Source organism: Lutjanus erythropterus, chromosome 2, assembly GCF_056507025.1.
Source record: "Lutjanus erythropterus isolate fLutEry1 chromosome 2, fLutEry1.hap2, whole genome shotgun sequence".
NCBI classification, from domain to species: domain Eukaryota; kingdom Metazoa; phylum Chordata; class Actinopteri; order Lutjaniformes; family Lutjanidae; genus Lutjanus; species Lutjanus erythropterus.
This window is the reverse complement of record NC_139318.1, coordinates 11831289-11845543: the sequence shown is the minus strand read 5'-3', so window position 1 is coordinate 11845543 and position 14255 is coordinate 11831289. Positions and strand designations below refer to the sequence as shown.

The 14255-nt window shown below is 39.0% G+C and overlaps 1 protein-coding gene across 1 annotated transcript; it reads left to right on the top strand.

Annotated features, from left to right (window-relative positions):
- Positions 1-1291: 1291 nt before the first annotated feature.
- On the top strand, positions 1292-13207 carry LOC146331194 (SRSF protein kinase 3-like). Its single transcript, XM_084728091.1, has 14 exons — positions 1292-1579; positions 1659-1767; positions 1882-1969; positions 3597-3684; positions 4609-4715; positions 4866-5031; positions 5209-5234; positions 5347-5403; positions 8178-8544; positions 9271-9368; positions 11117-11224; positions 11373-11442; positions 11530-11622; positions 12700-13207. The coding sequence occupies exons 1-14, from the start codon at positions 1351-1353 to the stop codon at positions 12882-12884; spliced, it is 1791 nt and encodes a 596-aa protein (XP_084584217.1). The 5' UTR covers positions 1292-1350; the 3' UTR covers positions 12885-13207.
- Positions 13208-14255: the final 1048 nt, after the last annotated feature.

Here is a 14255-nt window from a genome sequence, read left to right as displayed (position 1 = left end):
AGTCCAGCGCGAGAATACTTCTAAACGACTTCCCGTAAAAACCTTCAGAATAAAAGTATGTTTGAGTTACTGTCGCTGCGGGAGTTTAAAGGAACATAAATCAATTAATTAACGGCAAGTATCATAGTAAGTATACTTTAAAACTCAATATGCACCGCTAAACATTAAACGACTTAACTGTCAAGCAGTGCTGAAGAATGTGAAAACATTATGAGGGTCTATCTATAAAGTGTTATTCTTTGTAGACACGTCGTGGCAACTGGCAAACTAAAAACAAAACTACCTTACATGAATGTTTATTTTAGCTTCAGCTGAACGTGAAACATTCCAGTTGTGTGACCGGGCTTCTTTCTCCAGCCATGTTGTCTGGTCAAAACCAATAGTTTTGCTGCTGAAACGAAGGTTTTTCATTTTTAATTTAACCAGGTTAAATACCCAACTGCATGAGAAAAAATGGGAGGACTGTGCAGTTTTGGCTGGTCAAGCTATATCTTCAAACAAATAAGCTAACTCTTTTATGTACAGCTATTAAGTGCATGTTTATACTGTATTAATATGACAGGATGTAAGTATCAGATTATAAACTAAGACAGATATAGTGCTGGCAAAAAATTTAGACTTATATATAATCAGATGGCTGACTAATAACCCAATTTTTTACAAGGTTGCGGTCACAGCATTTGTCAAAATCCAACAGCAGGTTTTTTAATTAATTTAAGTGTTTTGCATGTTATCATGCTGTGGCTTATGAGCAATGATTAAATCCAACACATTTTTCAAAACAGCTAAATCAATGAACTTCAGCCACACTTGAATACCAAAACTATTTAATAGACACCAGTTCCTCCCACAGTTCCATGTGTTGAACCACACAAAAATAACCTTATCATTATCGAGTCCAGTGAGTGCTGTCTGAAAGGCCATATTTTTCCAATTACTTTAACAAAAATAATTGCTCTGGATCCTGTGAACATGAATTAATTTGAACTGCCAGCCGTTCATGTTTACAAGAGAGGCACCCACACTGGAGTCGTCCATGCAAAATCAGGAAGAGTTCGGTTGCAGCTGGGCCGATGTCAGGAGCTATTTACGTTGACATGCCATTCGTCCAGCTAAAAATACACATACACATCCACTGGCCCATTTGAAATGTCATTGCAAACAACCTCGTGTAATCAGTGACTAAACAAGCTGCCGGAGACAAACAGCCAGTGAACTCTTGTTTCAGAGATATGAGCATGATTTTCTGCTATTTTTGAAAGTATGCACATACATTTTTCTTGTAGCTTCTTCGCTGAGTACTGCTGTCATCTGGGACCCGTGCCTGAAATCATCAGGCTCCAGTTAAACATGTCGTCTGCATATGCTGCTGCTATATCAGCCCTCCTTACAACCAACACTTTGAATCCACCCATCAAACCCAGCCGTCACCCCTCTGCAGATACAGCACAGAGTCATAAACCTTCCCCCCTACCCAGCAAAGCAGCCCCTCGCCCTCCAGCCGCACAGATACATCCTCACACTGAGCCTCTGGGATCTTATGATGAGCAGCAGGAGAACCCTGCAGATTATGGCATAGGTAGGCAGCACCCCAACACCAAACTGCAGCACACTGGTTGAGATCTTTTCTTTGATGCAGGTGACTTGTTGTGTTGCAGGTGGTTACTACCGCGTAGAGATTGGAGAAATTTTTGCTGACCGTTACCAAGTGGTCAAAAAATTGGGATGGGGTCATTTCTCGACAGTATGGCTCTGCTGGGATATGGTGTAAGTACATGTTTGATCTTTGCACTTTTCATAAAACATAATAACTTAATGTAGTGATAATATAATGTTGCCTAAACATAACAGTAGCTAACTGACATAATTGTTTGCATGCAGGGAGAGGCGTTTTGTGGCTCTGAAGGTGGTGAAGAGTGCTCAAACATTCACAGAGACGGCACTGGATGAGATCAAACTTCTGAAATGTGTCAGTGTGACCACACTGCTTTGGTTAAGATGTCTACTTAGCAGGCTTTAGTCACTTTAGAGTATTCTTGCGCTACACAAGTCTACTATTTGCTTAGTGTAAGAGTACTTTAAAGAATAATTTAAGTGTCTGGTCTGTGGTCTGTCTCCACTGTGGTGGTTGTGGAACAGCAAGGTTCACTAATAAGCACAACTAATAATGGCAGCATTAAATGCCATTTCTTATGTCAATTAAAAGGGACAGTTCACTGCAACATCAAAAGTACATATTTTTCCTCTTGCCTGTGGTGCTATATAGTTTATGTGTGAGCTGCAGAGTTTTGGAGATACTGGCCATAGCGATGACTGCCATCTGTCCAATAAAATGGAACTAGATGACACATACATTTAAAAACTCAACGACACTGAACTCATGACCTAGTTCTCAAGATAATCCATAGACCTTGTTGTGGACAATTTCATGTAACTATTTAATTTCTACTGAACTACACCCACCTGCTGTATCAACGTGAAGCGGAAAGAGTGCATCTATGGATGAATCGTCACAGCTTAGCCAAGGAGGATGCCATTAAAGGACCAGTGTGTAGGATTTAGTGCCATCTAGTGGTGAGCTTGCAAATTGCAAACATGTTGCCGCATTTTCCCCTTCGATGCGTGCAGGAGAACCTACAGTGGCCACAAAACCTGTGCAGAAAGTGAGAGGCCAAATCTGGAGTCAATATTTGGTTTGTCCATTCAGGGCAGTTTAACTTGGTGGACTTTGTGAAGGAGGACCTGTGCCGATAAATATAAACATCTCATTCTAAAGTAATGAAAAAACACAATTCTTATTTTCAGTGATTATTCACTAATGAAAACATATTTATTTACATATTATATTCCATTTCTGTCATATGCTGCCAAAAAATCCCTGTAAATCTCACACATTGGACCTTTAATGTTTACATACCACGCCATCACTAGCATGAGCCTCCATGTGTAGATGCATACTTCCCAGCTGTGGCTGGTCTCAACAGGTTCTGTGCATTAAGACACTGTGTTAAGAAAGACACAGAAGCCGAGTGCCATATAATCCCATTTTATTCAAGAGAGGGCAGACACCTCTACAGCCAATATCTCAAAAACTGGGCAGCTCACACCAAAATAATCTGTTTGTAGATGGATATGTACCACTAGAGGTAAGAAGAAAAATGTATTTTTGATTTTCCTTTAAACTCTCAAATAAGAGATAGGTTTGTGGGTTATACTTGATATTGAAAGTCTATCATAAGGAGAAGATAGTCTTTCTGAACATTTTGGTGGTTGTATAAGAGACAGGAGGGTGAAATAATGCACTGGTTACACTGTGTGTGTGAGAGAGAAAGACAGGATGGAACATTTGTTGAAAGGAATGAAAAAATGAGTATGTGATAGCACAAACACTGGGATAATATTGTGTTTGGAGCTCTCTGACAGCTCTCAGTCTGGGTAATATTAATACAACACCGCCAGCATCTCTCACTTTGGCTATTAGTTGCCATGTTATTGCATTTTAGGAAGTCATTTTTATCATAGTGTGATTTTGTGTATCATTTTGACACATCTCAATTTTTGTTGATATTGTCATATCTTCTCTATACGACCATCAGGTAAGAGACAGTGACCCCAAAGATCCAAAACGTGAGAGAATCGTGCAGCTCATTGATGACTTCAGAATCAGTGGAGTAAATGGAGAGCGTATCCTTTACAGAGATGTATAGTGCAGTCACCTTCTCTGTGACCTGTGGAGCAGATACTGAATGGCTTTTGTACCAGGTATTGTTCTTGGTAGTGCCTACACAGACAAAGAGATTGTAAAAAGGTCACGATGTGGAGTTCTCTAAAAGGTAGGAGGATGTTATTTCGCATTCTGGCCATCCTGGGAAGGTTTACGGGACCATTACTACAAGACATTCCCTCTAGGTCTACACTGTGTTCCTATAACCTTTGCAGAACCTTTAGTGACATTACAGAAACCTCCAAGGGAACAACCTATACTTCTTTTTGGCCCTATTTAGGTCCTTCCATCATGTTTCTCAGAACGTTTTCAGAACATTTGCTGACATGGTACATGGATGGCTAAAATATAGTATTTCTGATTATTCTGACGGACTTGGTACTCCCAAAGCACGCTAGAAGTCACATGTCAGTAGTAGTTCTTTTATCATTTCTGACCTTATTTTGGATTTTCCATACATTTCCATACATTCTTCATAAACACTTTGGTTCTGTAACGTTAATGTTCTGTAATATTACAAAATGGCAAATGGGCAGGTGCAACATGTTCTGTATTCTAACAAAATGTTATAGTGTTGGTCCTCAAAGAAATATACTCATATGGCCATCAGGGGACCATATGGAAATGTGCCCTTTGTGTCCTAAATCTTCTCTTTGAATGTTAGTTTTACATTCTCCATTTAAGGAACTTTGAACTACAGCACTTTCATAACCAAGAGGATGTTTGAGGAGCGTCTCTAGTGTTCTGTAAAGGTTCGGGACATTCATCACCTTGAGAGAACTTTTAGGAAACATTGCAGGGTGTTTTTGCCTTCTCCAAATATCCAATAAGCTCTAAATAATCACGCTGTACAGAATGAAACAAGGTCCTCAACTGCTCCCCAGATGTGTGCATGGTTCTGGAGGTGCTGGGCCACCAGCTGCTGAGGTGGATCGTCAAATCCAACTACACTGGCCTCCCCCTGCCCTGCGTTAAGAGCATCCTCAAACAGGTGCTGTGCAACCTTTTATTCCATCTTAAACCATCTTCCCCGTCTGTCACCACTGACTGAGCTCTGTTTGTGAACAGATTATCTTCTATTTCTGCTCCTCGCTGACATGGAGTGCGGTGACAGTGACAGTGTTTTTATTCCTTATCACAGGTTCTGCAGGGTTTAGATTACTTGCACACTAAATGCAAGATTATCCACACAGACATCAAGCCAGAAAACATCCTGCTGAGAGTGGACGACGTTTACATCCAGAAACTGGCGGCCAACACCAAGCTGTGGCAGCTGCCAGTGTTCCCTGCTGTCACCAGCTCCCCAGGTTAGTGACGCTGCATTAGCAATCAAGTATAGGTTTAGGTTCAATAATAAAGGAATCTGCGAGCACCAGGCTGATGGAGGTGTTCTTGATTAAATGCAAGAAAAATGTTCTGCTTTTTTCACTCATGTCCGGATTCTGTGCATCACATTCCCCGCTGATGTTTTCACCTCCTGCCAGTGAACAGAAGCTCCAGAGATAAACAGGTGTGAAACCTGAAATTTATTATTCTCTTCATTAATATTTCATTTTTTAAGGACATTTGTTCTTGATCATAATGACATTATGACCTGTGCGTTTCTTCTGTGGCTTCCTAAGACTTTGTCGAGCTTGTTGGGAAAGCTGACGGGGGTTTTCCACACTCTTGGCGAGTGGGTAAGAGAGACGTTGTGTTTTGCTTTTGCACTTGTCCCTCTTAATTGCCTCTTGATGACATCTACACCCTTGAACTCACTGTAGGACATGTGCAGCCATGAAAAGGCAGCATGTGAGGCAGATTACAGTCCCTGATGAACACACTGCTTCTAGCACTCGTCTTCTGTTGATTCTGTTTGATATAATTAAGGTGGAAGAGATTTGAATCCTTAGTCAATGGATACACAATATTGGGCTTTTGCCAGTATCCAATATGCTGATATTTTACAGCTTTTTTTTTGCCAATAGCTGATGGCGATAACCATATATGCACATATTTTTTCCACCTTATTTAAGAGAAAATCAAGTCTTCAAGTCTGCCCCAGCAAATATAAGTTAATGTGTTTAAATGGTTAATGCTGTTATAATATACAATCAGATACGTCAGTAACCTAGCAACCAGATAAAGTTAGGTTGATTCACCTTCTGTCATATTTAGCGTTAGCAGTTATCTGCTCTCTGTTAAATGCTGTACTTAATTTTTCTTCTACTTAAAGCATCATAAATGAGTTTCATCATCTGGCAATATAATATTGACTTAATGTTAGAAACAGTAGCATTGTCAGAGCTGTTCATAAACACACCAGAAAGAAACCAACATTTTGGGTTGGTCCAAGCATCCTGAGCACAGCAAAATAATAGGAAAATACGAAAAGACATGCAGAGAGCTCTTAAGATGGACAGTTAAATTTGTAGTGTTGAAGGAATGAGATGTGACTCCTCCTTGGATGATTGACGCTGAGCAAGTATTGAAAACAGCAATAGACCACAGACATATTCACATTGTGTGCACATAATTAAAGCATCATCTTATCAACCTGTCATATTGGTTGAAATTTTAAGGCCTTTATCAACTGATGTTGGTGATGTGCCAATATTGTTGCGCGGACCTCCATTAATCTACACAGACGTTTATTTTTGATGTTGATATCAGTGTAACCTCACTGTAGTTATGTGAGGAACACGACTAATTTTCACAAATGATTTGAGCAACACGTCTAATTCAAAAAGCAAGCCACAAAGTAGCATGGACCTTTATGTACAGGGAGATCTTGTATTTGCCCTTTAGAGGTTTGGGGGATAAAGTAGATGTCCTCCATACTCATTCTGCTGTACTTTTCCTGCTATCAAACTTTGACCCTAAAGAGACAGAAGAAATCCCCTAACAATATTGTGCAGTTTACAACCTGACTAATATTTTATTTTTTACAACACTTTTCTGGCTCCCCATAAGTGAAAATGAGATGACCAAGGTTTCTACCAAGAATGACTTACTTATTACATACTATATTTTGCTCTGGACAGATCATATATCTCAAAATAAAAAAAGCATTTATCACTATCAGAGTCAGAAGAAATGCTGAAATGGTCCCTGATTGTGTTTTGTGTGGTTACATGTGCTTGTGTTGATCTTCAGCTCAAATTTGCTTGCTTTGCTTGGCATTGTTGTGTCACTAACAGGCTCCTGTAGCTCAGAGGGACAAGTGGGGGATGGAAGTGCTTGTACAAGAGGACACAACTGCAGATTTTGATGTCCTTCCAACAACCAGTGTTGTGGTTTCTGTATATCTTGTTGTTAGCAACCTACTGTTTTACAGGATGCAGAGCAACAGCTTCACAATCTATTATTATGGTACAGTGTTGCCTTTAGATGACATATCTAATTCTGTCCTCTTACACTCAAACAACACATCCTCAGTTATGGTGCAATACTTTAAAAGACATGTTTTCATTTGTCACATGACTATCTGGAGGTCATGTTGAATCCTTTTTTTGCAAGCTTGCTCACATGGTTTTAATTTTTAATTGTTTAATGCACTTTATTTGATAATTAATATAAAACAGTTAAAATGTACACGGTGCCTTGAAGTAACACTGTACCATTATTGATTCCCACCATGACATTTTTGGTGTTGTGTATTTAGCTTCATGTACTGTTCAACCAATGTAAGGCAGGGTGTAAAATGCTACAATTTTATTTTAATTCACAAACAGTGAGCCAGAGACTGCAGCAACACAACAAAAACTGAAAACAAGCAAGTAACACAAATGACCAAACACTGAAATGTGTTGTTTTGAAGAGACTTATGATAGTTGGTTTGATAGATTGTTGATCTTAAGTTTGCTAAAATGTGCTGAAACTCTAACACATTAATTACAGACTGGTCCACAGCAGTACAGTGTTGTCTTAGGGACTTGTGAATAGAGTTCATTTGGAATTTTTTTAGATTTAAATGGCAGAAATTTTGAAACTTGTGAGGCAGTTTATTATTTTTCATTTGTATTGTGCTACTTTTTTTTTTTTTTTTTTTTTTTAGATTTTTTTAATAACTCTTTTTTTCATTCCTTACCATCATGACTCTGTGTTGTTTTAAGGTAATGCACTCTAAAGTGTTCCCTAATAAATAATTCTTGAACATTTTTTAAAATTATGTATACTTGGTCTTTTTTATAGTAGAAAAATCATCATGTGTACCATACAAGGTTAATACATGGATTTTATGTAAACTTTATGTTACAGACAGTATATACAAAGAAAATACAAGACTGTAGGATTTCAGACTATGTAATGAATGTTTCTGTTACCATTAGGGGGCACCAAAGTCATTTTCAGTTTCAATACATAGTAGCTTTAATTTGAATGATTTGTTTGACTTTCATGTTCATCAAGCACTTTGCAGATCAATTGTTTTCTCACCTCTGATTATTTCCCACATCTGATTGCACCCCTACAGTCCAGCAAGATCTCCAAGAGCCCCATTAAGCGACTGACGAGAAAAGACAGGAGTCGACGAGGACAGGAGAATACATCCGACCACAGACAAAAAGACAAACTTCATGTGTCGTTCTCTGATGCCACTGCTCCCCTCACCACCCGCAGCGCCACCTGTCTGTCTAAGATCACAGCTCCTAACATCAAGTTCAGGAGGCACACCCTGCTGTTTGATGACAGACTGGACTCGGCTCCCGTCAGCCAAAGAGACTCCTTCTGCTCGTGGCCGGACCTCAGCACAGACGCTCTTGTCTCTGGCTCTAGATCAGCGCCATCACATCAGACTGCAGACAAAGAGCCGCCTCCACCTACACCATCCTCTCCCCACGGTCAGTCTCATGACATTTGTGTTTTTTCTGAACTACAATGTCAGCAGATTGTTCCTCTTCCAGTGGAAAGCTGATTTTTTGGAGGTTGGGTTGAATGAGGTGCTTATGCATAGTCAGTGTATTACTACCAGGATATGCCAATTGGCATGTCCCCAGTTTTGAGAAGCAGAGAGGAGTACCAGCAGAGAAATGAAGCACTGTACTGCTGTGGACAGGGTAAAAAATCAATATCAATTGAAGTGTACACTATGTTTAGAATATTTTCACCACTTTACCTTGCTTTCAGCCTTTTCGGATGGGAAACCAAGCCAAATATCTCTCTCTCCAAACCAGCTAGACTGCACTGGTGAAAAAAGTCATTTTATCTCACAGAACACAGGAGTTGCTGGTCTGCTGCTGCCTTGATCAGGCAGTGCTGATCCTGTCTACAGCAGTTCAGTGCTGAGCTTCCTACACATTATTCCTACTGCTTCTTGAAACTGGGAGTACCATCTACTGTAGGTGATACACTGATTATGACTACCTACCTCAAACAACACCACAAACATTCAAACTATCCCTTTAATGTTTATAGTTTTGCAAAAATCTGTAGCTTTGTTAGTGTGTCTACTTACTTTACTTACTTACTTTACATAGTATGTTACAGTACTGATAAGCTGGTATCATCAGTGCACTCTGTCTTATCTTCTTAAATGTCACATTCTTTTATATTATGTTATTGTTCAGATATTAACGAATCAGATGTTCTTCTGGATTTGCTGAAACCCCAGAATGCTGATGAAATCCTAATCAAGATTGCTGACTTGGGCAACGCCTGCTGGGTGGTGAGTGCTTATTTAACAAGAAAAAAACACCTGAAAATCTATAAAATAGAGCCAGACTTGATTTTTAGGTCAATATCAATATTAAAGGGTAAAAAAAAAATCAGATATTGATATATAGGCATCAGGGTACTGAGGCAGTAAACCTTCACTGCCATTTGAATTAAAAATAACAATATATTTAAAAAAAACACAAATAAAACAAACTAATTTAATAAAAAAGGTCAATTGTAAATAATGTGTGCAAGCGGCGTATTCTCTCTGTTATGCTGCATACATTCAGTACGTTCAACAGACAAAATAAACTCACAAAGTGTCAACAAATTACCTTCTCACGCTTATTTTCCATTTTAAACAGAAATACAACCGTACAGCTTCTCAATTCAAGTTTCTCTCTTTTGCAGAACTAAGACGAGCTTAATTGGCTTGTTATCTCCTCAGAAAACACATTTAATTCAAACTTGACAGAAAAACAAATATAACTCACAGAAACTGTCTATGTTAGTCTGTCCACTCTTCCAACAATCACCAACTCTTGTTTGGTCAAAATAAATCTTTAATTCACCACATGAAATGAGTGTAAAGAGTCGGACTCTGCAGGCTGTTTTCCTCTCACTCGTCACGCCGCTTAGCTCACACATGGTCAGCTGAGTGGGTGTGTCCTGCGCCACTGGATGAGAGCGCGGTGCAGAGCAGAGGCTGTCACTCTGCAGACGATTACATTAGCAAAATAAAATGACAAATATCGCCCGAAAAGCAATAGGCAATGGATTCAGTCGGACACCGATAGACAATATATTTGTCCAATCGCCCAACCCTAATGTGTATCACACCTGTGAAAATTTGGCTCCAATTACAGGAGAACTGTATGCCAATGTTAGCATTTAGCTCAAAGTACTACTGTGCCCAAGTGTGACATCACCATGGCTGGAGACCCTTAGTCTTGTTACGTTACAACACAAATATGTTTTCAATAGTTTAGTTTTTAAAGTCTTTAAAGGCATGTTTTCATAGAAGCCAAGAACAGCCCTGCTTGCACTTATTTTTTAAATGCCATTACCTGGAGATCCCTCATTAGTTACTTTGTTATTTTGAGATTATGAAGTTTCTTTTCTCACAATAATTTATCTCATTATCTTGAGAAAAGACTGATTTCTCGAGAGAATGAGAAAATTTATCAGGAGACAGCAACTTTTGTTTTCTATTTATGAGTGTGGGATAATTATGGAGATTTCAAAAATGAGTTTGGTTCATGTGATCACAGCTGATTTCAGCCTTGAAGATCACTGTCTTGACTGTAAGGGAACATAATGGAACAGTAAGTCAAGACGTAAACGTGTGGTCTAAGTAAGTAAGTAACTGAGTAAAGTGAAGGAGAGGCAACCATGTTTTGTGTGACAATGGGTTGACAATCTCTTTATCTCAAGATAACAAAACTTTTTTCCTCAAGATAATAGATAAAAAAAAAAATTGCAAGTAAGTCCATTCTCAGCTTCTGTATGTTTTAGTAACATACTAAATTACACATTACATATAATGTTGAGATAATATGCTATAATTTTGGTTATGATAATCACATGCACAAAATTAAAATGAAAAAGTCAGTCGGTTGTACAAAGTTAAAAAGGATGTAGTCAGATTTGCACTGAGCTGATTGAGCACAAAGACACTTTATGTACAGTTTTGTTAATAGTCATAGATGCAGGACATTTAATTGTGGAACATTCAAATCTCATCTCTCTTGACTTTAGCACAAACACTTCACTGAGGACATCCAGACGTGTCAGTATCGCTCTGTGGAGGTTCTGATCGGCGCCGACTATGACACACCGGCTGATATCTGGAGTACCGCCTGCATGGTGAGTCAAGCACCTGTGTAGATGTGTGTGTTTTATTTTTTTTTTTAACATGTTCTTCATGTCTCCTTTCTGAAAGTGTTTCATCCCAGCATTGCTATTTCTGGGTGTGTCACAAGCATATTTTTTTGTCCCTTTATGTGTACCTTAGGCTTTTGAGCTGGCCACAGGGGATTATCTGTTCGACCCCCAGTCAGGAGCCGCATTCTCCCGCGAGGAAGGTTTGTGTTTTTCACTACTGTACATCCCTTTTGTCCTTGATTCAACGAAACGTGCTTATAATAGAATATCTACCCATGTTCTCTCAGATCACATTGCCCACATCATTGAGCTGCTGGGACCCGTTCCATCCCAGTTTGCCCTCTCTGGGAGAAATTCCAAACGATACTTCAATCGTAAAGGTAATGATTACAAATACAGTGATACTTTAGAAATGTCCTCTTACTCATCATGCAGCCAAATTATCTGCATTACCTTCATGAAGTTATATCAAGGGGATAGTTCAGATTTTTTGAAGTGGGGTTTTTGTGAGGTATTTATTCATAGTCAGTGTATTAATTACTGTAGATTGCATTTGGTACGCTCCCCCTCCCTCTCCTGTGTCTCCTCTTCATTGTGACAGTGACATTGTACCGTGTCGCACCACCAAACCTTCATAATGCGCAAGTGCGGAATAAGTTCTGGTTTTATAAGAAAGATGAGAAACGCTGCTGCAAATCATTTATGCAAAACATGTCGGACAGCAGAGAACAGAGACACGAGTCTGACCCACAGAGACGTCATGTCACTGTGAGAGCAAGTAACACTTCACTGTTCCTCCACACTAATCAAAACCACAGCACTCTTCATATGAAACAGAGCACCAGATCATCTTACTGCAAAAATACTATTTTAAATAGTTTTAAAATTTGTTCACAGATTCTTTTTTTTTGTTTTTACAGTTTCTCATTTACACATGAGACTCATAATAAGATGTTAACACCACTGTAACCTTCTCTCTGTCTCTACTGTTACTATATTTAGTAAAAATATCAGGATTTCTTTTTGCAACTAATAGCACTCTACAAATGTAGCATCAGTTGAATCAAAATGTAAAGATTCACACATTGCAGTGTCTTATATTGCATCATATTGTATTGTATCATGACAGAGCTGAATCGTATCAAACTGAATATTTGGCCATTTAAAATTTTCAAAAACACATGGCATCGTTGAACATGTATCGAGATTCATATCAAATCGATCTCAGTCACTGTTGGAAAAAGCTGTCTGACAACAAGGTAAAGCTGCAAAAATATTATAAATATAGTGTACACTTGACCTGATTATGATTTCGTTAGGTGTCTAAAATACATGTTGTAGCTGATCGTGTCCACAGCAGTAAATTACTTAACTATCCCTTAAACGATTTCTTTGCAAAACAGTATTTATAAAAGTAAAGACAAGTGGTTTATCTGTTGAATTCTTCGCCTTTACAGGACAACTGCGACACATCACGAAGTTGAAGCCGTGGAGCTTGTTTGAAATCTTGCTGGATAAGTATGAGTGGCCGCGGGAGGAAGCCGCCCAGTTCAGCTCGTTCCTCCTGACCATGTTGGAGCTGCTGCCAGACAAAAGAGCCACAGCTGCCCAGTGCCTTAAACACCCCTGGATCGCCTCGTAGACACACCAGCTCTGTCTTGTTCAGAGCCCAGTGGACTAGCTGTCTGTTCAGGAGCAGGCTTGGACACATGGAACGTGACATGGGACTCGGACAGCTGTGGGATATACACTGGTTGACTGATGCTGGTATCATGAGCACAGCTTTCATAAATATTTATCAGCCTTTTCCCGGTTGGTTTGCTTGGTCTTTTAGTATTTTAATGGCAGTCACATTCAATTCAGGCACAAAAATGACAAAAGAGACGTTTTGTTTTACAGAAACGTGGCCTTGTGGCATGATCACAAAGTTCTTCCATTTCAATAAACTGACATAGATTGGTTTTATTTTTGTTTCTAAGGAAGGTGAATCAAGAATTCAACCTTGAATAAATGCTTCTTTAAGCACTGAAAGGATAGTGGTAAACCAGACTGATAAGATGGATTTATTCACACAGCACTGAGTCTCAGAAATGTCAACATGAAGGATCACCCTGATCTGATGGTTCACCGCTGGAAAAGGCACCGTATATTTAAACACAACAAACTGAGATAGTAACTTCATTATAGGAACTTTTGCAGAAAAAAGGTGAAAATGTAATCAAAATGGAAATTAGATACTCACCTCTAGGGCTGTATCAAATAGTTTGAGTCTTCAAAGCTTGATTCATAATGTTGACATGTGAGTGCTGCACAGTTGTTGTTGTTTTTTTTTGTTTAATTTTGCATGTCTGTTCATTCTGTTTAAATCCAGTATTTGTGCACAGATGCAGATACAGATTGGGCTACACTTATTTCAGGGGCAAGGCCACTTGGCTTGGTGTTGTCAATTTTTTGAGGGCACAAAGGCCAACTGCCAGGGCAGCAAGGCCATCAAAAACTATGGTTTTCTTTTTCTTTTTCCTAATTTGTTAACGTTAAGTACTGCAGCACTGGATGTCAGTCAGAGGTCAGTCTATATAGTTGTGTCATACCAAATAGTGTGCAACATATATGGAGTTAGTATTTTAAAATAATGAGAAACTTTCTCTAAGTAGTAATTGAATAATAATGAGAAAGTCCCTCAATATTTTGAGACAATAAGATACATAAATACAGAATCTTTTTTCATCACATTGGTGATAATGGTCTTCTATAGAGAGAGACAGTGCATTGGAGGAGACAAGCGTATATAACGCAAATCTAGCTGTTTGTCACTGTTAACATAGACTCCAGTCTGCAGTGTAAACCACAGAATTGTAGAGTAACATCAGGGTTTATGATCAAATAAAGTTTAAATCACATCAACACTTCTGTTCATATTCTCAAGCTCTCTTTCTTGCGCAGGTCCTGAGTGCTCTGTCTCTGCTGTGAATCTGCAACACACTTAAATAACCCTGTGATTCAAGCTGCTGGT